The sequence below is a fragment of the Prunus mume genome, linkage group LG5 (assembly GCF_029339155.1).
Source record: "Prunus mume cultivar Tortuosa linkage group LG5, ASM2933915v1, whole genome shotgun sequence".
In the NCBI taxonomy this organism is placed as follows: domain Eukaryota; kingdom Viridiplantae; phylum Streptophyta; class Magnoliopsida; order Rosales; family Rosaceae; genus Prunus; species Prunus mume.
Genome location: NC_142702.1, coordinates 2,389,851 through 2,413,120, shown reverse-complemented (window position 1 = coordinate 2,413,120; position 23,270 = coordinate 2,389,851). Strand labels below are relative to the sequence as shown.

General features: G+C 37.3%; 2 protein-coding genes and 1 pseudogene across 7 annotated transcripts; 1 reads left to right on the top strand and 2 right to left on the bottom strand.

Annotated features, from left to right (window-relative positions):
• Positions 1 to 1,490: 1,490 nt before the first annotated feature.
• LOC148916625 (anthocyanin 5-aromatic acyltransferase-like) lies at positions 1,491 to 11,308 on the bottom strand (annotated as a pseudogene).
• Positions 11,309 to 14,204: 2,896 nt separating this feature from the next.
• On the top strand, positions 14,205 to 20,118 carry LOC103330503 (disease resistance protein RGA2-like). Of its 6 annotated transcripts, none has more exons than XM_089053233.1 (6): positions 14,205 to 17,670; positions 17,762 to 17,863; positions 17,976 to 18,052; positions 18,872 to 19,160; positions 19,241 to 19,405; positions 19,803 to 20,118. In XM_089053233.1, the coding sequence occupies exons 1-2, from the start codon at positions 14,325 to 14,327 to the stop codon at positions 17,776 to 17,778; spliced, it is 3,363 nt and encodes a 1,120-aa protein (XP_088909359.1). In that variant the 5' UTR covers positions 14,205 to 14,324; the 3' UTR covers positions 17,779 to 17,863; positions 17,976 to 18,052; positions 18,872 to 19,160; positions 19,241 to 19,405; positions 19,803 to 20,118. The 6 variants fall into 6 exon arrangements, with proteins under 6 accessions (XP_088909359.1, XP_088909360.1, XP_088909361.1 ...); XM_089053234.1 differs by having other exon boundaries at positions 17,762 to 17,867; XM_089053235.1 differs by lacking the exon at positions 17,976 to 18,052.
• Positions 20,119 to 21,384: 1,266 nt separating this feature from the next.
• On the bottom strand, positions 21,385 to 23,054 carry LOC103330543 (anthocyanin 5-aromatic acyltransferase-like). The gene has a single exon (XM_008233141.2). It carries the CDS (start codon positions 22,927 to 22,929, stop codon positions 21,487 to 21,489), a length of 1,443 nt encoding a protein of 480 aa, XP_008231363.2. The 5' UTR covers positions 22,930 to 23,054; the 3' UTR covers positions 21,385 to 21,486.
• Between the last annotated feature and the right edge of the window lie 216 nt (positions 23,055 to 23,270).

Genomic DNA, 23,270 nt, shown 5'->3' with positions numbered 1-23,270 from the left:
CGAATCAGTTTCAATCCAAACATTATGCCAAGCATGAAGGCAAGCAAGCTTAATGGCCTTGATGACATCTAAAACTTCAACATGTACTGCACTAGGGACATCTAAATTGGAGCAAAATGCCCTAAGTACACAACCATGATAATCTCGAAACACACCACCACTACCTACTTTACCAAAGTCACTTTTGCGAGTGCCATCAGTATTAATTTTGACCGAACCAAAGCAAGGGGGATGCCACGTAACCTCAATAATTTTGGGATTAGGGCTGGGTCTACAGCGCAACCCAAAGGAACGAATAGTACACAAGTCACACACATTGTTCGACATCGGACCCTTGGCCAAAGTACTAGAGGCACGCACATGATAAATGGTACAACAAGCAAAATAAACTGTAGAAACCTTTAAGTAGAATATTTTATAAGTATAGCCGCCCGGCTATACTCTTTAAACAACAAACTTTGGATTTCTCTTTTTACATTACTTTAATTAGTAGTTATGTTTTAATTATTATTTACTTAGTGAATAATTAGTATTTAAATATTTTATAAAAGAAAATAATAAAAAATAAAATGCTATTTATTAAGTAATATAATTTGTGGACTTAATTAAAATGTTTAATACTAATTATTCACTAAATAAATACTAATGAAATTAAATAAATAAGGCTATGATATTATTTAATTACTTAAAGAAAATTTTAAAAAAACAGCTAAAGACACTAAGTTTATATATATATATATTTTAAAAACCTCTCCCGACGAATATTTGCCGAATAAGACCTCTTTCGACGAAATTTCGTCCACAGAGCTAATTTTGATCGGGAGAGGTCTAATCCAGCAAATATTTGCCAGCATAGACCTGCTGTCGGGAGAGGTTTTTTGCTTTTTTTGTTTTAATTTTTAAAAATATAAAATTAGTTTCTTTACTTGTGTTGTTTGGCCAACTTTTTTAATTTAATATATGCAATTAATTAATATCTTAGTCTTTTTTAATTAGTAATTATTTTTTAATTATTTTTTCTTTAGTGAATATTTAAATATTACTGATTTCATAATTGACTTAATAAATAGTAATTAATTATTTTGTGGACTTTTTTTTTCAATATTATATAATAATTAAAACATAATATGTTTAAAGGGTATAGCCGCATGGCTATAATGTTTAAATATTCGAATATATATAAGGAAATATGACAAAGGGAACTTAAAAAGATAAGCAACCTCTTTGTATCACTTCTCAAACACATTCAACACAAAAACAAGGAACAAAGCTAGAAATACATACCGTGTCTAATTGATTCATTATCTCGAGGCTCAACTTTCCGACAGAGAAATCCATATTTTTAATGTTGATTTAAAGAGTATGGCCGCACGGCTATACGCTATATAAGATTTTAAAGGTATAGCAATGCGGCTATACGATACTCAGTTAAACAAACTGAACTCTATATGTTTTATGTATGTGCAGCGGCACATCTGCTCGCTGAATGGTTAAACGGCAATGGGTTGCCGTTGAGCTTCAATCCTGATTTCCTCCTTCATTTTTCTTATAAAGTCTTCGAATTTTATATTGAGTTCATCTGTTCTGTACTGGTAGTGGCTAACACGATTTGTTTCCAGCTCTGGCATGTCCATCTCTTCTTCTCGTTGCTTTATCAAAGATTCACTTCCTCCTCCTTTTTCTTCTGCGCTAAAAGCTTGAGGTATTTCTTCTGCCTGCAACAGAGCCCCATTTTTATGTTCTTCCTGTTGTCCATCTCCGTCGTCATCTTCTTCTTCTTCTTGTATAGTTGGCGATTCCCCTTCATCTTCACCAACAGCATAAGCGATGGCGTCATGATCCAGAGACTCATCGTTGGATTCATGATTATTAATAGAGGTGGTGCTGCAACTTGAACTGCAAAGTCTAGGACTAGGCACAGAGATTGCTTAGTTTATAGGTCCACCTCCACCTTACCTATATTTATGTAAATAGTATATAGTATGGGGCAGCAACATTTTCTATATGGTCATATTGTTTAAATATAATGTAAGCTTGGTGAGGTAGGATTACGAATATAATCATCATCACGGATTCACGGAACGGATGATCAAGTGACATAAATTCATTGGACAGCTAGATTTTAAAAAGGAGATAGCTATATAGATAATAGACAGAGAAGTTTGACCAGGATCTTCTTGACAAAGCACCTTACGGGTTCATCAAAACATCCCCCATTTAATTAGGAAATGGAAATACATTGCGCTTGGCAATGGCATTATGGCAAGCCGATGTTAATGAGGAAACTGACATTATTAATTGATTAATTATTGTATAATTTGAGGAGCCAATCTCTCGCACTCAAATGCATGTACAGAGTACAGACATGATGTATTCACTTCACTTGTACATCTGTTAATTGGTTGGTCACAGCAAAAATAAGTGAGGAAGGCAAGGCATACATATATAATATATATAATATATTAATTAATTGTCGAAGGAATCATGACCATTGTCTCCCCCTGTGAAGTCTTTGAGTTGGGTTTCTTCAAGCCAGGCAATATTTCAGGCTGGTACTTGGGCATATATATGGTACAAAAATGTCCAAAACAGAACAGTTGTTTGGGTGACCAACATAGACACCCCACTTTCAAATTCATCAGGAGCTCTTTTGATGACTGGTGAACATGGAAACATTGTCCTTCTTGATCCATCTGGAAATGTCAGTTGGTCCTCCAATCACACCCAAGTTTCGAGACCAAATGTCCTGCTTTTGGATATAGGCAATCTTGTGATCAAAGAAGGAACCGAAAACAGCCAAACATATTTCTGGCAGAGCTTTGATTATCCCACACACATTCTGCTTCCAGCTATGAAGCTCGGATGGAAGTTGAGCACATGTTTAAACAGGTACTTGACCTCGTGGAAAAGATTAGAGGACCCATCAACAGGGGGCTTTTCTATCAAACTAGATCACCATGGCTTCCCTGAGATTTTCCTTTGGGACATGAGGGTATACGGGGGCTAGGCGGGCTAGGCTGGGGCTAGGCTCGCTAGGCGGTCCTCAATGATCTGTTCCTAATTCCAAGTTATTTCCAATGGCACTAGATCATTTGTTAAATTGATTAACTTCTGAAATTGTTTCCGGACAATTTGTATACTACTGGAAGCATTCAGGTGACCAAGAGGAATAAAAGGACAAAAAGGATTGATCTTTATAGTTTCGGTCGAGTGTACTAGAGACTTGTCACATGAAGATTGCAAGAAGTGCCTTCACGTTGCAATAAACGAACTTCAAGGTTATAGTCAAAGAATGAGTGGTGGACGTGCTATTTATGGGAGTTGTTATGTCAGATTGAATTTTACATCTAATACTAAAATTTGTTTCTTTCAAATGGAGGTATTTATGAATAAGTAAAAAGATGTGTTAACCTTAAAAGAGATAAAATATTAAATAAATCTCAACTTCAATAGGACTAAATAAATGGGTGTGTAGGATTACATAAAGAGGTAAGTACCTAAATAAACTCCCCAACACCAAATGGACAAAAATTAAGATTTATATATGTATATATATATATAGACAATCTTAAGGTTTGTTTGATAACCATTTCATTTTCACTATTTTTGAAACTCATACTTTTGAAAAAGAAAAGATATTTGGTAACATATTTCGTTTTCCGTTTTCAAAAAAGTGAAATCAGGTTATCAAAATTACCCTTATTTTTTACAACAATTTGAAAGTGGTTTTAGTTTTCAATTTTTGTGCGCTCTTTTTCACTCATCAATTTGACATAACCAAGCATGGAATGCATTCGAGGTACCAAAACTCAGTATTTGGGACCACCTTTAACTACTTTAATTACTTTAATTAGTAGTTATGTTTTAATTATTATTTACCTAGTGAATAATTAGTATTTAAATATTTTATCAAAGAAAAAATTTAAAAAAATTAAATACTATTTATTAAGTAATATAATTTGTAAAGTTGATTAAAATAATTAATACTAATGGTGGCCAAGGGTCGCTAGGCGGTCTAGGCGGTCTAGGCGGGCGACATGAGGGTATATGCAGATGGTGGCCAAGATCTCTGTGTTCTGGGCGGGGGCTAGGCGGGCTAGGTTGAGGCTAGGCGGTCACTAGGCGGGCTAGACGGCCTCTAGGCGGTCTAGGCGGTCTAGGCGGGGGCTAGGCGGTCTAGGCGGGCGCTGCGCATAGAAGAAAAAAACGCCATTTTGGAATCTCCAAGGTCAGGGAAGAGATCACGATGGTGAGACAGAGAGATGAGGATTGAAGAAGAAGTCTGAGCGAGAGAGAGGGGCTGGAAGACGGCTCTTGTTAGAGTTAGGGTTTGAGAAGGAAAATTGCATTTATATGTTGAAGGAAAAAAAAAAAAAAAAAACCAAAAGAAGAGCTTTGTGGTTTCAATCAACTACCTTACTTCCAAATATTGTCCAACTTAGTCTCTCGTCTTAATAAAAACAGTAGTTCCAATAGTTTGTATTAAAGAAACTTTTGAATTAAAACTGCAATTCCAAATTACCGGGGAAGAAACTGAGATCGATATCAAACTAGGTGAAGCGTTCACTTCTTTTGGATGTTATAATATGCAAGAGTTCAACCATCTTCCGATTGCTTACCACCAAAGATCATTCTCTATTGACCAAGTGAACTACACAGAAAGCTAAAACCAGTAAGGAGTTCTAAAAAAATTGCTGGATGAAATACGCTCACTGAGAAAAGGAGGAAGCCCGTTAAAACAAACACTCAACATGTTAACGTGAGTTTTGGGGAGAAAAAAAATTGCAGAGCACTAATGTAAAAATAAATTCTTCACTGACAATAGTGAAAACAAGACAATAGTCATCATGCTGACAGAGAACATTGTGTGAAAAGAAAAAAATTAAAGGGTCATGCTAGGGAGACCAACTTTATATACCAACTCATGTACCATCTCTCTAATAGAGGTGGAGCCCACCAATACAATGAGTCCCACGCTCTATTAGAGATATGGTACACAAGTTAGTATCTAAAGTTGGTCTCCCTAACATATTAAATTCATTGGCCCCATTTTAATAGTTCACCTCACGCCCCAATAACCATAAATTGACAAATCAAAAGAAAAGAACAAGAGTCTCAATAATTATATACACACACCTACAATACAAAGATGAAGTCAGGAAAAAGCACCCATTTGAGGCTTTGGTAGGACCAAGCCAACCTCAATCCCACCCAATATGTCTCTACTCTCAGTGAGTGAAATACCCCATCCAAAATCTGTCTCATAAAAATCCCACCTTAGGTGACCCGAAAACCATAACATGAAGCTCCGACCCAAACATCACCTCCCACTCCGATATCCACTTCTCTGCCCCTCCCAAAATTTCCTTGTGTAGTGATGAGTCGATTTTATATTATATATTTAACCTCATTCTTAGTATATTTTGGTTAATATTTTGGAAGAATTTTGATACTTGAATTATATTTCCAATATAGGATTTTCGACTCTCTCTGGAGCAAAACATAATCAAATGGACGAATTTTGGAGTAATTCCAGTTGGAGGACGTACGTGCGTCACTTAGCTTGATCGTATCAAAATATCAGACTTTTCCACCAAGCGATGATTTCCTGGCGAATAAATGAAGGAGCAGTGTGCTATGCTGGAATAGTGACGTTTTGGGCTTTTATTGCTTTTTTGGAGCCCAAGATGACCTCGGATGGGTTCGTGGCCTTCTGGAGAAGTGTTCGGAATATTTTTATCTTTAAAACGAGCTATCTTGGGCCAGATTCGGGGGAGATTTGAGACTAAAACGTGGCTGGGCAGATTATGGGAAGATTCTCCTAATCCAATTTGGACTTTATTTCCTAGTCTTACTTTACTTTAACTTAGTTTCCTTGTGGGGATTGAGTAGTTAGGTTTTAGGAGGTATTTAAGCTCCTTTTCACAGAACTTTGGGGAGCTTTTTTTTAGAACTTCTTTTTGGCTTTGGGAGCAATTGCTAGGGTTTTGGATTTTCGCTACTTTCAGGTGTTTTCATTCTTACTCATTCGAATGATATTTTCTTGGATTTCAATTATGATTATGTGTAACTAATTCCTTTTGCTAGGGCGAGGCCGTAAGCCTAGCATGAATATGTAGTTTTATTAATTTGCTTATGAATGGTTGCATGTTTGCTTTAAATTATTAATCACTGTGTTTAAAACTATCTATCTATTTTAATGACTGATCACCATTAGGATATGTAGACAAGTAATTTGATGCAATTTCTGTTGGAACATCACCCTGAAATTGAGGAGTGCTTCTTGTGATTAGTAATTGTAAGTTCACTTAAGGCGAACATCACGCTCTTAAGGGTTGCATGGTTTTTCAAAGGGTTTTCACAAAACTTAATGAGTCTTGCATGTTTATATTTGATCTGAACATCACAGACGGATTGCATGTTAGATATACGTTTTCGCTTGAACATCACAAGGAAAATATGTATTAGGAAAACCTAACCTTCAAAGCATATATGTGGAAATTCATAAGTAATTGATAGAATTGCATAGGATTGCGACGGTATTGGCTAAACCCTAGTTTTCTCTAAATTGTTAGACTTCTTTTGGATGTTACAATATTTATCATGCTGACAGAGAACATTGTGTGAAAAGAAAAAAATTAAAGAGTCATGCTAGGGAGACCAACTTTATATACCAACTCGTGTACCATCTCTCTAATAGAGGTGGAGCCCACCAATACAATGAGTCACACGCTCTATTAGAGATATGGTACACAAGTTAGTATCTAAAGTTGGTCTCCCTAGCATATTAAATTCATTGGCCCCATTTTAATAGTTCACCTCACGCCCCAATAACCATAAATTGACAAATCAAAAGAAAAGAACAAGATTCTCAATAATTATATACACACACCTACAATACAAAGATGAAGTCAGGAAAAAGCACCATTTGAGGCTTTGGTAGGACCAAGCCAACCTCAATCCCACCCAGTATGTCTCTACTCTCAGTGAGTGAAATACCCCATCCAAAATCTGTCTCATAAAAATCCCACCTTAGGTGACCCGAAAACCATAACATGAAGCTCCGACCCAAACATCACCTCCCACTCCGATATCCACTTCTCTGCCCCTCCCAAAATTGCCTTGTGTAGCTTCTTAATAGTATTTCCAATTTCCCTTGCCGCAACAACAAATCAATTTTCCCCCAACAAGTCCTTCCTCACCTCCATTGACCAGCCAAACCCGACGCAATTACCAATATATGTAGGCGGTACTGGATGATCCATAAGGGTTAACCTGCCCGCAATAAACCCAAAATAATTCGGATCTTCACCACGCCAAATTTTGTGATTAAGATAATTTTCTTGGATTTTGACCAAACAAACCCACAGAAATGCACATGTTGGGACATAACAAATGGCGATAAATGTACCTGATGTGCCTCATTTCCCTTGTTGCATAAAGCAATAATCCAGTTCTTGATGCCCTCCATTTGGGCCAAGTCCACCAAAAAAGTGGCCATATTGAAGATATGGAAAGATTACAAAATATATTGTACATTATTTGTTACCTTGTATAGGAATAGTCAACTTCTCTATTAAGGCTTGTACAAATTAGTGCCTTCAACTTAGGATTTAAATTACCTTCCTTAGGTAGTCTTATTGGCTTTATATATTGGCCTTCTTTTGTATTGCAAACATACAAAATATACGAGATATTATTTTACATGGTATCAGAGCTTACACTGGTCTCTGTTAAAACCCTAAACTCCTTTCAAGCCCCTCTTCACCCTACAATCACTATATCTCCTGACCAGTCAGTCATGGCTGCCAATCAATCACTATATCTCCTTTCAAACCTTTTATTCTGATCATTGTGTTTTGCAGGACTTGAGTTCGAAGAGGTTGATTGGTAAGGGCAAGGAACGTGGTGGTCTTTATTACCTAGCCCTCGATGTGCCTTCCATTGCTAATTCCGCTGTCTCTTCCCCAAATTTTAGTCTGTGGCATTGGTGCTTAGGACATCCATCCAAGTGCACTCTTCCTTATTTACAAAGTTTGAATTCAAAAATGTCTTTTGATAATAATCATGCTTGCACTATTTGCTTTCTGTTCCTTTAAGCACTATATCAACAAATGCTTGCTTCGATTTAATACATTTTGATGTTTGGGGACCTTATTCTATTTCTTCAATTTCTGGTGCTAAATATTTTTTAACCATAGTTGATGATTTTTCTCGTAGTACTTGGCTTTATTTAATGCAACATAAATCAGAAGTTAATACCTACCTACCACATTTTTTGCTATGGTCAAAACACAATTTAATTGTTCTATTCGTCAAGTTCGTACTGACAATGGAACTGAATTTTTTTAATCACACATTGAACCAATATTTTTCTTCACTTGGTGTCATTCATCAACATAGTTGTGTGGCAACACCAAAACAAAATGGTGTCGTCGAAAGAAAACATCGTCATCTTTTAAATATTGCTCGTTCCCTTCATTTTCAATCAAATTTACTTGTTTCTTTTTGGGGTGATTGTGTTCTTCCTGCTGCTTATCTAATTAATCGTTTACCCACCAAAATCTTACATGGGAAAACACCTTATGAAATTCTTTTCAACAAAGCACCTTCTTATACCCACCTACAAATTTTTGGTTGTCTTTGTTATGGTCATAACTTGTCTCCCCATTCTCATAAATTTGATAAAAGAGCAAAACCATGTATCTTTATTGGTTATCCACCTTTTCAAAAGGCTTATAAAATATATGATCTTGAAACAAAGAAAATTTACACTACTAGAGATGTCACTTTTTACGAAACTATTTTTCCTTATAATTTATCACAAAATAACCACACTTTACCTGGTGTTTTACCCATTCCTGCAACAGATTTTGAACATTCCCACCTTCCTTTAGCTTCTGCTCATCCACTTACCTCACCAGATTTATCTAACCCGGAAACACAAGCCACTCCAGACACTAACACGTCTCCCTCTACTCCACCCACCAACATACCTTCTTCTCCACCAACCAACTTACTTTCTTCTCTCCCATCTCTTTTGCCTCCATCTCCCACCGAAACACCTACACCAGCCATCACAAATTCCAATACTTCCTCTGCCATTATAGCACCTCCCTCATCTCCTCCTCCTCATAGTCGCAAACCACCTGGTTACCTTAATGATTATCACTGCTACCAATCTCAAGCAACCTCTTACATTCATGTCAACATGGCACCAGGTACCCTTTATCCCATTATTTATCTTATGACAAATTCTCTATTAAACATCAAAGTTTTCTTGCTTCTATTACTACCATTGTTGAGCCTAACACTTTTGATGAAGCCACTAAATATCCTGAATGGCGTAAAGCTATGCAAAGTGAACTTGTTGCCTTGGAAGCTAATCATACATGGACCCTCATGGCCTTGCCTGCTCATAAAAAAAGCCATTGGCTGCAAGTGGGTCTATAAAATAAAATGACATTCTAATGGCACTATTGAATGATGCAAAGCTCACCTCATCGCCAAGGGATATACACAAATGGAAGGGATTGATTATCATGAAACTTTTTCTCTTGTTGCCAAGCTTACCACTGTTCGTGTTTTGTTATCTTTGGCCGCTGCCAAGGGTTGGTGTCTTCAACAATTAGACGTCAACAATGCATTTCTTCATGGTGATTTACATGAAGAGGTTTACATGCAGCTCCCTCCAGGTTATCACGGCAATGGGGGAAATATGGTGTGTCGTCTTAACAAATCACTTTATGGATTAAAGCAAGCTTCTCGATGTTGGTTTGCAAAATTCTCCAAAGCATTACTTGATGCGGGATTTACTCAATCTAAAGCAGATTACTCCCTTTTCTATCATCACAAAGGTAAGTCATCAATTTTCTTGCTTGTATATGTTGACGATATTATTATTACAGGTACCGATGCTGCTACTATATCAATTATCAAGAATTTGTTGCATCAACGTTTTCATTTAAAAGACCTTGGTGATTTAAAATACTTCCTTGGGATAGAAGTGTCTCGTTCTTCAAAGGGATTGTATTTGAGCCAACGGAAGTTTGCACTTGACATTTTGAAAGACTCAGGTCTTATTGGTACACGTCCTACTTTCTTCCCCATGGAACAAAATCTCAAGTTAAACAATGAAGATGGAGAACTATTACATAATCCAGAAACCTATAGAAGATTGGTGGGTCGATTGATATATCTCACCATCACCAGGCCAGACAATGTTCATACAGTTCATATTTTGAGCCAATTCATGCAAAGCTCCCGTACAACTCATAAAGATGCTGCAGATCGATTATTACATTATTTGAAAGGGACTCCAGGCCAAGGGATTCTGTTATCATCTTCTAATAATTTTCAATTAAGAGCCTACGACTGTGATTCTAATTGGGCTAGCTGTCCAATGACAAGGAGGTCGACTATAGGTTACTTTGTACTTCTTGGAGAAAGTCCTATCTCATGGAAAACAAAGAAGCAAGATACTATATCACGCTCATCAGCCGAAGCAGAATATAGAGCGATGGCTATGGCAACTTGTGAACTCCAATGGTTACGATATTTACTTTATGATCTTGGTCTGTCACACACCACACCAAGCTTACTTTATTGTGACAACTAAGCTGCTTTATACATAGCAGCTAATCCAGTATATCACGAGCGCACCAAGCATTTTGAGATCGATTGTCATGTTGTTCGAGAGAAGATTCAAAATGGTTCTTTACGTACTACCTATATTCCTTCAAAGGAGCAACTCGCAGACGTCTTTACCAAGTCTTTAGGTAAAGATCAATTCCAACGACTCAAAAACAAGCTGGGTATTCTTGATCTCCATACTCCAGCGTGAGGGGGAATATTGAAGATATGGAAAGATTACAAAATATATTGTACATTATTTGTTACCTTGTATAGGAATAGTCAACTTCTCTGTCAAGGCTTGTACAAATTAGTGCCTTTAACTTAGGATTTAAATTACCTTCCTTAGGTAGTCTTATTGGCTTTATATATTGGCCTTCTTCTGTATTGCAAACATACAAAATATAGGAGATATTATTTTACAGGCCCTAACCGCGTTCGTTGAATGTCCATTATTAAAACTAGGACCAAGAAGAAGCCAGCCCTGTGAAGAAATTCGCTTCCACGACTCCGTCAAGAAGATGGCCTCCAACCCATATGGATCAACAATAGCCGGCTGCATAATAAATAAATAAATAGTCTTTGGATTCTTCTTTACCCTGCAGCCTGCATAATAAAATTGTGATTGGCTTGACGTGCATGACTAAAGAATATTTTACTCAACTACATGACCGCCAGGGTGTGGACGGCTGACAAGTTATTGTATGGCAGCTAACTATAGGTCTTAGAAATAAAAAATAAAAAATTGGCATGCCTATAGAAGATAATAATTGATATGAAAACGATTACATGATATTGTATTGTATTAGTAATTTAATAAAAATAGAGATTAATATGAAAGTAGATATTATTGTTGTTCACGTAAAGCACCCATCCACTTGGAAACAATAGACAAGGAGAAAGAATTGTTTATTTCTCAAAGTGAACAACACTGTTTTCTTTCAAAATTTGACTCAGAATGAAGAACGGGCTTTTGAAATACTAATGTTTTCAATGATATTTTTGGCTATTTATATTACTTACATCTTAAATAAGCAAACACAATTTTATGAGATTCTAGTATAAAGTATACATTGACTTATTAAAGTATTAATATTGCTATAAATTGTATCTTATACTAAAATTGGATTTTCATATTTTGATTCAAATAAAATTATAAGGCAAAGTTGTTTGTATGGACTATTGTAATTCATGTATGCCAAGATTTGGACAAGAAAGAAAGGGAGAAAACAAATTGATTTCAAATGATTCCTTGCATGTAGTCATTTTAAATCAATTTCAAATGTACGACATGTAGTTATTTTAAACACATTCAATATAATTTGGTTCTTGTTATTGTAGCAAATTTAGATTGTTCAAATCATCTTTGTAATAGCAGTTCTACATTGGCACTTGTATTGAATCTGTCTTGCAGACTAAGCCAAATCTCTCTGCAAGTCTTACTACCAATGAATGATGTAAGAGATTCATGAAAGCATGATAATATATATATTGTGCATCTAACAAAAAAAGTTGTATAATGAATTTATTTTTCGTAATTTCATTTTTCAAATTGAATGTAGCTTTTGTGGAACATGAACCTGAAAACAAATTGAATGTATATTTTCCAATTTATTTTGTTTTGGTGCACTTTATCATTATTTCAAGTCTCACTTAATTAGTTCCTGCTACTGGTTTTACATGAAAAGTTGGTGGTTTGCTGCTCTCTTTGGTTAAATGGTGCCAGCAATTACCTGTTGGCCATACTCTGTTTAAAAGCCTTGTATAAAAGAGTTTCTGGCTTTCTTCTGGTGCTGAATGTCAGACTAAATGAATTCAAACGCAAAAAATGTTTAGAATTTGGTATTTTGTTTGCTGGTTTTAGTGCCTAATTCACAGAAACCAATAGAACCAGTATATGCAACGTATGCAGAGGAGAGAAAACTCAGAGAGAATGAGAATGCTTTTTGTCTGTATGTCTTCTATTGCATCAGAGCCAAAAAAACACAATATAAGCATGACACAAGCTGCCAAAAACAAATCCTAAAAACTGGGATACAAGGACTCATCTCCAGCCATTCAAGGTCATTGGAGGCTACGATTCTTACACCTAGGATAGAAATTGTTACAGCATAAAGGACTAAGACAGCTAAGAATGACAGCTGTAAAATTTCCTAAAATAGTAAGAAAACTAGCTGTTGGACATATCCTATAACAGCTATTACTATAAAAGGAAAGTTCTTCAGTTCCTTCGATTTCATCATCCTATTCATTGTCAATCTGCAGGATTAACATCTGCAGCTTGATTCAAAACTAGTATGCAGCTTAACTCTCAACAAAAAAGCCTTGTATAAAATCATTTACACCTGAACAGAGGGTAAAAGAAAAAGTGGCTTTTTTTCTTTTGAAAGCAAATGGCTTTTTTTTTTCTTTTTGCTTTTTTGAATTACAGTGATTAGGGAGGGGGTAACTTTTTCCTCGGATTCGAACGATGACCAGTGGGGAAGGAGAAGGGGGAGGGAACCTCACTGACAATTTCTCAGAAAACAGCTTTTTATTTTTTTATTTTTTTTGTCTGACTAAGCTTTTTATTTTTAATTCAGTGTATCTTTCTTTTCGATAAACAAAGAAAGGTAAAACGTCTGATGAAAAGTATAATTGTAATTAAAATAATGACAAAACCAATCAAAGATGACATTTCGGCATTTCCTCCTCAACTTGCTCCGCTTGCTGTTCGACACCAAATATTCAAAGCTTTCCCATGTGATTTGATGCATGTTTCCTCTTTCCTTTGTCCAATTATTAATACTCTTGCTCCATTTGCTGTTCCACACCAAACAACTCTATCAACTTTCGTTAAGAATACTCTTTTGCTTTCTCCAATTGCTATTTATGGAATTTGGAGCAATTATCCAGATTTCCGATTAGATTTTTGTCGCCGTCGCACATCCTATTTTCATCTTCAAATGTCAATAAATAAAGTGTTTTCGATTCAATATCTCACCTGTGTATTTTTGTGAGATGTGTTCCCAAAGCCCAGTGCGTTTTTGGATAGTATTTTTGTATAGTACATGATAATTGTGATATAGTGCTTCCCAAAGCCCAGTGCCATTGGAGATGTTTTCGATTAACAAGATTTTTTCATAAGATTTTGTGTCTATTTCTTTAATCTTTATGCATCATTCATTGTGAAGCATTTCTTCATTAAGTATTTGCTATTCCCTATTCCCTAGTCCCTACCTACAACCACATTGGTTTTGGGCATTTTGGCGTAAGTGCAAAGTCATAATTTTTTTTTTTTTTTTTAAATATTTATTTTTGGTTACAGAAGTAATTTTTCATTTTGTTTTTCTATTGTTGTTGACATAAAGCACCCATCCACTTGGAAACAATAAACGAGGAGAAAGAAAGAATTGCTTATTTCTCAAAGTGAACAACACCAACCAATTGGACTCCTTCATTAAAATAATTTCAAAACCACCGAAAGCATATTTGAGTCAAACATTTCTTCAACTTGCTCCACTTGCTGTTCCACACCAAATATTCAAAGCTTTCCCACGTGATTTGATGTATGTTTCCTCTTTCCTTTGTCCAATTATTATTACTCTTGTTCCATTTGCTGTTCCACACCAAATAACTCTATCAACAAACCACAACTTTCGTCAAGAATACTCTTTTCCTTTCTCCAAGTGAATACTCTTTTCCTTTCTCCAATGGCAGAAGGAGTCCTCTTCAACGTTGCAGAAGGGATCATTGGAAGGTTAGGCTCCCTTGTTTTCCAAGAGATTGCCTTGCTTTGGGGTGTCAAAGATGACCTCCAAAAGCTGAAGGACAAAGTTGCCCAACTCCAAGCTGTTCTTCTTGATGCTGAGCAAAAACAAGCCAACAATAATGAAGTCAAAGTGTGGCTCCAAAGCGTAGAAGATGCAGTTTATGAAGCTGATGACGTGCTCGATGAGTTTTATACTGAAGCTCAGTGGAGACAAATGGTGCCCGGAAATAATAAAGTGTCAAAGCAGGTACGCAGATTCTTCTCTAGCTCAAACCCGCTTGTTTTTGGGCTGAAAATTGGTCATAAGATAAAAGATCTTGACAAGAGACTTCATGAGATTACCTCGAATAAAACATTTGGTCAATTACAAGTGAACCACGAAGATGCACGATTTGTAATAAGAGAGAGGGTCACCCACTCATTTGTCCGCGAGGATAATATAATAGGGAGAGATGAAGATAAAAGCGCAATTATTCAACTTTTGTTGGATTTGGATCCCATCTCTACAGAAAATGTCTCAACTATTTCCATAGTTGGATTTGGAGGATTGGGAAAAACTGCACTTGCCCAACTAGTTTTCAACGATGAGGTGGTTCAAAATCATTTTGAGCTGAAAATGTGGACATGTGTCTCCAATGTGTTTGAATTGAATGTACTTGCTGAGAAAATCATTCAATCTGCAACTAATGAGGAATCAAAAAACCTTAGGATGGATCAATTGCAAAGGAATCTTAGGGGAAAGATAGATGGAAAGAAATACCTCCTTGTGTTAGACGATGTGTGGAATGAAGATCATGGAAAATGGGACGACTTGAAAGACTTGTTGATGGGTGGTGCAAGAGGTAGTAAAATACTAATAACTACTCGTAGTAAAAAAGTTGCAAATATAGCAGATACAGCTGAACCATATAACTTAAGGGGCTTGAATGAAGAGCAGTCTTGGTTTTTATTTAAGAAAATGGCGTTCAAAGAGGGAAAAGAGCCAGAGAGTTCAACAATTAAGGCCATTGGGGAGGAGATTGCTAGAAAATGTCAGGGGGTTCCTCTTGCTATAAGGACCATAGGACGGATGTTGTACTCTAAACATCAAGAAAGTGAGTGGTTGGCTTTCAAGAGCAACAAGCTTTCAACAATAAGTCAAGAAGAAGATGTTATTATACCAACACTTAGGCTGAGTTATGATGTTCTCCCATCACATTTGAAACATTGTTTTGCTTATTGTAGTTTGTTCCCGCCTGATTATGAGATTCCCGTAGAGAAATTAATTAAGTTGTGGGTGGCACAAGGGTTCGTTAAGTCTTCAAATCCTAATGAGTGCTTGGAAGATGTTGGTTATGAATATTATAACGAACTAGTTTGGAGATCTTTTTTCCAAGAAGAAGAAAAAGATGAGTTTGGTATAATAAAAAGCTGTAAAATGCATGATCTCATGAATGAACTTGCTGTTAAAGTGGCAGGGGAGGGAAGCAGAATAATAGATCGCAATACGACTGATTTTGATGCAAAACGTCTTCTTCATGTATCTTTCGATTTTAATGTTGATTCGTCGAAATGGAAAATACCAACATCCTTGATGGAATCAAATAAGATAAGGACTTTTCTTTTCCTAAGGCAATACTGGTGGGGGAAGTCATTCCATAAGTCATTTTGTGCTACAATTGCTTCAAATTTTAAGTCATTGCGTATGTTGAGTTTGAATGAATTGGGAATTACAAAATTGCCAAAATGTCTTAGGAAAATGAAACATTTAAGATATCTTGATCTTAGTGAAAATCTCATTCAGAGACTTCCAAATTGGATAGTCAAACTTCAAAATTTGGAAACACTAGATCTCTCGGGATGTGAGTCTCTTGTGGAACTGCCTAGAGATATTAAGAAATTGATCAACTTGAGGCATCTCATTTTGGAAGGATGTTTTCAATTGGCTCAAATTCCTCCTGGATTGGGTGAATTGACTCGTCTTCGTACTTTGAGTAAATTTGTTTTGAGCAAAAACAATTCCATGTTGAGGGACAGTGCAGGGCTCAGTGAGTTGGAGAAGCTGAAAGATTTAAGAGGAAAGTTGGAGATCAGAAATTTGGGGTACAAGAAAGATATGGTGTCAGAATTGAATTATGATGGTGCAGTTTTGAAGGAGAAACGACATCTCTATTCGTTGACTTTACATTGGATGGGCATCGAAAGAGAAAATAGTGATGCGGTTGAGGAGGAGAGTGATGTAATTATTAAGTCAATGGAAGCGCTGCAGCCCCATTCAAGTCTAAAACAGTTAACCCTGGAGTGCTATATGGGTGCGAGGTTTGCGAGTTGGTTTCATTCTCTCACAAGTATTGTTGATCTCAAATTGTCTGACTGTGATAGATGCCAACATCTTCCACCGTTGGATCATTTACCTTTTCTTAAGAGTCTTTACCTTTGCGGGCTAAGGAATTTGGAGCACATATCAGCAGAAGACAAGGTTAAGGACTTTGCCGGTGATGAGATGATGATGATGTCAGCTGCTTCTCCATCGACGATCTTCTTTCCCTCCTTAGAGAGTCTTTATCTAATTGATTGCCCTAATCTCAAGGGATGGTGGAGGAATGAAACAGCTTCAGCTTCTTCATTTCCTTGTCTTTCTACTTTAGATATATATGATTGTCCTAACCTAACTTCCATGCCGCTATACCCAAATCTTGATAGACTGGAGTTAGAGAACAGCAGCTGGAAGGTCCTTCCCTCCTCCTTTGTTCTCTCCAAATTAAAATTAAAATCTCTTCGGATTTGGAGCGTTGAGGATATAGAAGAAAGGATCGCCAACCTCACATTACTTCAGGAGTTTAAAATTTATAATTGCCCTAATCTGGTATCACTACCAGAAGGGATCGGCAACCTCACATTACTCCAGCACCTCGAAATTAGTGATTGTCCTAAATTGGCATCACTGCCAGAAGGGATCGGCAACCTCAAATCACTTTCCAATCTTCGAATTCGATGCTTCCCCAATCTGGCATCACTCCCAGAAGGGCTTCGATGCCTCATCTCCTTACAGGATCTGAAAATTTTTGATTGCCCGAAATTGGCTTCACTACCAGAAGGGATGGGCAACCTCAAATCACTAAAGTTGCTTTGGATATCGGATTGCCCTAATTTGGCATCACTCCCAGAAGGGCTTCGTTGCCTCGCCTCATTAAAAAGTTTGAACATTTGGAAATGTCCCATGTTAGCACAAAGATGCCAGAAAGGAACAGGTGAGGACTGGTCCAAGATTGCTCACATCCCAGACATTCGCATTAATCCAGAAGCTGGTGCGTTTTTCTAACTAATTTCTTTCTTTTGCATTGACACTTTCATTCAAATGGAAACCAACCTCAGCTTGTTCATTTTATTCTTTTTCAGCTGAATACTATTTTTAAGGGTTGGGTCAGCGGAGATTGGGTCCCCACTAAAAACTCTTATGGCTTGATTGTGATTGTGCAACAGCAGGTCACCAAGAAAGTGGTATGTATGTATTAGATGATGAGCCCTTGATCCTAACATTGTTTTGTTGTTGGTATGTTTACATGATAATAACATTCGGTTTTGTTCTTATTTTTCTTTTACGGATATGCAGTGATTAAAAGAAGAAACTGATTAGGCATCATGACTTTAATCATATAAGTGACTCAGTTGTACATGTGATGAATTTAGGTAATTCTAACTCTCAAATTTCGTTATGGCTTTTGAAATTGGTGTCTTTCAAAGACCTGTACCTTGAAAAGAACTTGGGTGCTCGTAAAGGAAAATCATGAATTTTTGTTTTTGTTTTTTGTTTTGGATAAAGGGGATTACTTTGAGAAATTATACAATAGTACCGTACTACCACGTGTATTGTATAATTTCTCCCATTTCTGACCCAATTTCAATAGTACCGTACTACCATGTGTTTACGCCTCTAAGGGGATGCATAAGCCTCGAAGAAAGGCGTACGCTGCTTTCAGTGACTTTCTCATAATTAGCTCCGCCTCGAGGCAAATTTCGACAGCCTCGCCAAGAGGCCCGCCACAATGGGCACTGAGGGCGCGTTATTTAAAACATTGATACTTCTATCATGCTGCCTTCTGCTAGCATATATACCGAGTTTTGATATGCCCATGTTACATAATTGAATAATTCCTATTATTAGAGCCAAACATATTCATACCGAGTTTTACATGTGATGGATTTAGGTAATTTTATCTCACAAATTTCCTTATGGGTTATGAAATTGGGGTCGTGTTCTGAAAGTAGTTTATATTTTTTCATGATGGCTGATATTTATGAATGAAATTCAGATTGATATACCAGGAATGAAGTTAATTGTGTTCTTCGTTTCTTTGGTTATGTGCATTGTTGGTAAGATGTCATACTCTTTCTGTTGAATGTGGTCTTTGATGCTCATTTACCGCATCATCTTTTTTTATCATTTCCTGTGCGGGTTTTTTCTTTGAATGCTTAAATGAGAGTTATCATTGGTTTTTGAACATGCAGTGTAGCGAGATGGCTGGGTGGAGAGAGTAGTGCTTTGTCATCTTGGTATTGAAGATGTCAGACAGTGACACTAGATTCTACTCCCTATCAATTGGAAATTGAGTATTCCTTTAGTTTGGCATTACCTTCCAGAAGAGACAGACAACCTCACATAACTTCAATGGCTTTCAATTCAGAGTTCAGCATCACTGCCCGAATGGATTCGCGGCCTCACCGTTTTAAGCCAGTTCGAAATTGGATACTATTCCTTCATACAGAAAAGCAAAAACAAAGAGGGCAGATTTTTCGGGTTTGTACATCTCTGTTTCTTAGTCCTTTTTTAAAGAAATCAATTCCCAGCTAACTCTCCCTTCTTCCTTGTCTTTTCAGGTCCCGTGTGAGAAATGAAGTTCCCTTGAACGGTGTGCATGAGGAGAATTGAAGTTCACTTGAACCGTATTCATGAGCATAAATAAAATACTGAAACGAACATGACCCAGTGTTTTAAGCTTGGATGGCGTTATGGCTTCTGAAGAACTAGCAAAAGAATAATAGGTAACTACTTCATCATATGTAATTGTTTTATAATTCCACGGATCAAACAAACATTTTTCAATTATCCAGTTCTGAAAAAAATTGTTCATATGGTAATAACATTGGTTTACTTTCAATCTAGTTACTTCCATAAATATCCATCATTCAAATGTATGTTCCCTGTTAATGCACCTGGGTATTGATCATAAGATTGACTCGACCCTCGAGCTACTACATTTAGGCTTATATACACAAACAGATAGATGATGTTCCATTCTATATGACGTGCATGTGATTTTTGTTTCACATATTATATCCTTGATGTCTGGTTTGCGTGCGTTATCATTTTCTGTGTATCCTACACTTGCATAAACTTCATTCTAGTTCTATTAAGGTGATATTAACTTTTGTGGAACAGGGACCTTGTAAGAGTACTGGAAAATTGCAATGCCGGAAGAGTGTGGTTCGAAGTGTGTTCAAGTCTTGTTGGGCACTTCAGCAGTTGAGAGAGCTTCAGTATCCCAAGTGTGGTATCTTGTGCTGCAGTGTTGAGCAACGTTCCTCCGTTCTGATTTCGTGTTTTTAAATTTAAATTTTGTTTTGTTTTGTTTCCTATTCTGAACCAGATTGGAACAGACTTAGAGTGCTCTTGTACTTGTAATCTTCTTATTCAATTAGTGAAAAACCCTAGCAACCTCGTGGACGTAGCTCAATTATGAGTGAACCACGTAAAACTGTGGTGTTTGATTTGTGTGTGAATGTTTGTTTGCTCTTTTGATTCTCGATCTCTATTACCACTGAAGTGGTTTGAAAATTTATTCTCAATCCTTCATTTATCAAATCTAAATCATTTAATCACCCGGATGGCTCACAATCACCCAGCTGGAGGGACTGTGTTAGTTGTATTAAGCAGTGCTTACAAATTCTCCCAAAACTACAATTCGTTTCAGAACCTTCAATACTTGTCTGTATTTATAATATGGTATCACATCAACAAAGCATGATAAAGGAAAATACACACATGATGAATACATACATCAAATAAAAGAATCACCGAGTCACTTCCATGAAATTCATTTGAAAAACCCAAAGAATTAATACTAGCAAGTAATAAATGGGTGGAAATAATAATTAAAATCTAGTGGGTGAGGAGAGCAACCATGGACATGAAAAACGGGAGGCAGAGGATCATAGCCCCTGAGGCCACCACAGAGTGAGCTGCTCCTTTGTCTTGAGCCGGCGCGGGAGTGGGCGCAGCATCAATATCTTGGGCCGAAGACACAGCCGCAAAGAAAGCCACCACGGCAAAGGCAAAGACCAAGACCTTCATCTTCGTCACACTGCTGCTCAAATGTGCCATTGCAAATCAAAGATTTAATTTGAATGAAGAAAAGAATAGCTTTTAGTTTTAGCTAGAGAGAACAAATAAAGAAGAGAGTTGGGCTGATTGCTTGCTTCCCCAAAATATATAGTGATATTTAGGGAAGGGAGTGGGGCCCACAGAACGGAGAGAGAACATAGGTCAAGAGCTGGATTTATGGGGTGGCCACGTTGTGGTGTCACAAAAGCAGAAAACTAACGGCTAGAATTTGCTTTGATTTTCAATTTTGAAAGCCGTTGGTTCACCAACTTCCTTTATTTTCTTCCCACAATTGCCTTCTGCGTGTTCTTCTTTGCTGAGAAGTAATAAAACCTTGCAGGTGAGGTCTGTGGTACAATGGGCCTAATGGGGGAATTGGAGTGACTAGAATTTGCTTTCGAATCATGCGATCATGTTTCATTTATTCTACTATATAGATGACGAGTGATTAAGAGCATTTACTTCTACATCCGAGGCACTAGATTCGATTTCGAACCCCCTTCCCTCCCAAAAATAACACTTTTATCAAAATAGATGACACGTAAAATGCATGTGTAATGTGATGACAGTTAAAAAAAAGGGGGCACTTATGTAAAAGTAAATTCTTCACTGAAAATATAAATTCATGGGCCCCGTTTTAACAGTTCACCTCGCACCCTAATAACCATAAACTGACAAATCAAAAAGGGAAAAAAAAAAGTCTCAATAATTATATACACCCCCCTACAATACAAAGCTGATGTCAAGAAAAAGCATCGAGTCCCTCGATAAGAAAAGTTGTAAAAGCCTCCATTTGAGGCTTTGGTAGGACCAAGCCAACCTCAATCCCGCCCAATATGTCTCTACTCTCAGTGAGTGAAATAGCTTTTGCACCATCAATTCCAATATCCTCTATCTTTTTGGGCCTTCCCCATCCAAAATCTGTCTCATAAAGATCCACCTTAGGTGACCCGAAAGCCATAACATGAAGCTCTGACCCGAACATCACCTCCCACTCAGATATCCACTTCTCTGCCCCTCCCAAAATTGCCTTGTCTAGCTTCTTAATAGTGTTTTCAATTGCCCTTGCCGCAACAACAATTCCATTTTCTCCCAACAAGTCCTTCCTCACCGCCATCGACCGGCCAAACCCGACGCAATTACCGACATATGTAGGCAATACTGGGTGACCCATACGGGTTAACCCGCCCGCAATAAACCCAAAATAATTCGGATCTTCACCACACCAAATGTTGTGATTAAGATAATTTTCTTGGATTTTGACCAAGCAAACCCACAGAAATGCACATATTAGGACATATGGCGATAAATGTACCGGATGTGGCTCATTTCCCTTGTTGCATAAAGCAATAATCCAGTTCTTGATGCCCTTCATTTGGGCCAAGTCCACCAAAAAAGTGGCCCTAACCGCGTTCGTTGAATGTCCATTATAATAACTAGGACCAAGAAGAAGCAAGCCTTGTGAAGAAATTCGCTTCCACCACTCCTTCAAGAAGACAGCCTCCAACCCATATGGATCTACAATAGCCGTACGATCATAAGAGGGCTTTGATCGTACGTCTACTTTTGATGAGTCTCCAAGCCTAGAGAATGAGGCCCAAGCCTTGATGAAATTGTTGAAGGTCCTTCCATCAGCAACAACATGATGATATGCAAGTCCAATGCAAATCCCACAATTTGGGAACACTGTAATTTGAACACTTGACAAAGGAAGTTTGGCTGCTTGTGTTTGTGTACCATTACTAATAGGTACAAAACTACTACTTGATGCTAGTTCAGGCACAAGTGTGTAAAATTCCTCCACTTCTCTTGGGAAATTGCTTGAAAGATATACAAAGTCTCCATCTGACTCGACAACGGTCACTGAAACCGAGTCACCTTGGGTGTAGACGAGCTCGGGAATGCCGGGTTCAGGCCGGGCAGCTAGGGTTCCGGCGAAAGGGTAAAAGTGTTGAAGACTGAGGGAGAGAGAGTGCTTGAGGTTTGGGAGGACGGTGGAAGTGAAATGACAAGTGGGAAATGGGAATTCATAGAAGAAAAGAGGTAGGCTTGGAGAGAAGAAGAGCCATGGTATGTCCAGGAAGGTCAGAGGGAGAGAGGTTTGTGAAATATCAGGTAAGCAGGAGTTTGGTGGGGGAGAGACTTGGCATTGCTCTAGAACTTTGACTTTGGAGAGTCTAGCCATGGATGAAAAAGAGAGACAAGGGTGAACACACAAATAGAAGTTGAACTTTGATTATTGCTCAAGAAATTGCTTTCTTTCTACTTTCAGCCAAGAATTGTGTGTATAAATAATCTGAGTGCTGGGCCAACTTATTTAATTAAAATTAGAAGAACGTTTCACATATCTTTTTTTTTTTTTTTAATCAAACGATAGGAAAATTTATCTGTAGCCAAGTCTTCAAAGAGCCACTCTGGCCATACAAATTAGAAGCACCTTTCAATTCTCAATTATATAGAAGTGTCGGTTGGTTATGGGGAGTGGGGCTGTGGAGAGTTCAATACGTCCCCATTGGTTGCTATTAT

What these genes read in the sequence shown, in the direction of transcription:
- LOC103330503 (XM_089053235.1), top strand. Translation starts at nt 14,325, where the DNA reads ATGGCAGAAGGAGTCCTCTTCAACGTTGCAGAAGGGATCATTGGAAGG.
- LOC103330543 (XM_008233141.2), bottom strand. Translation starts at nt 22,929, where the DNA reads ATGGCTAGACTCTCCAAAGTCAAAGTTCTAGAGCAATGCCAAGTCTCT.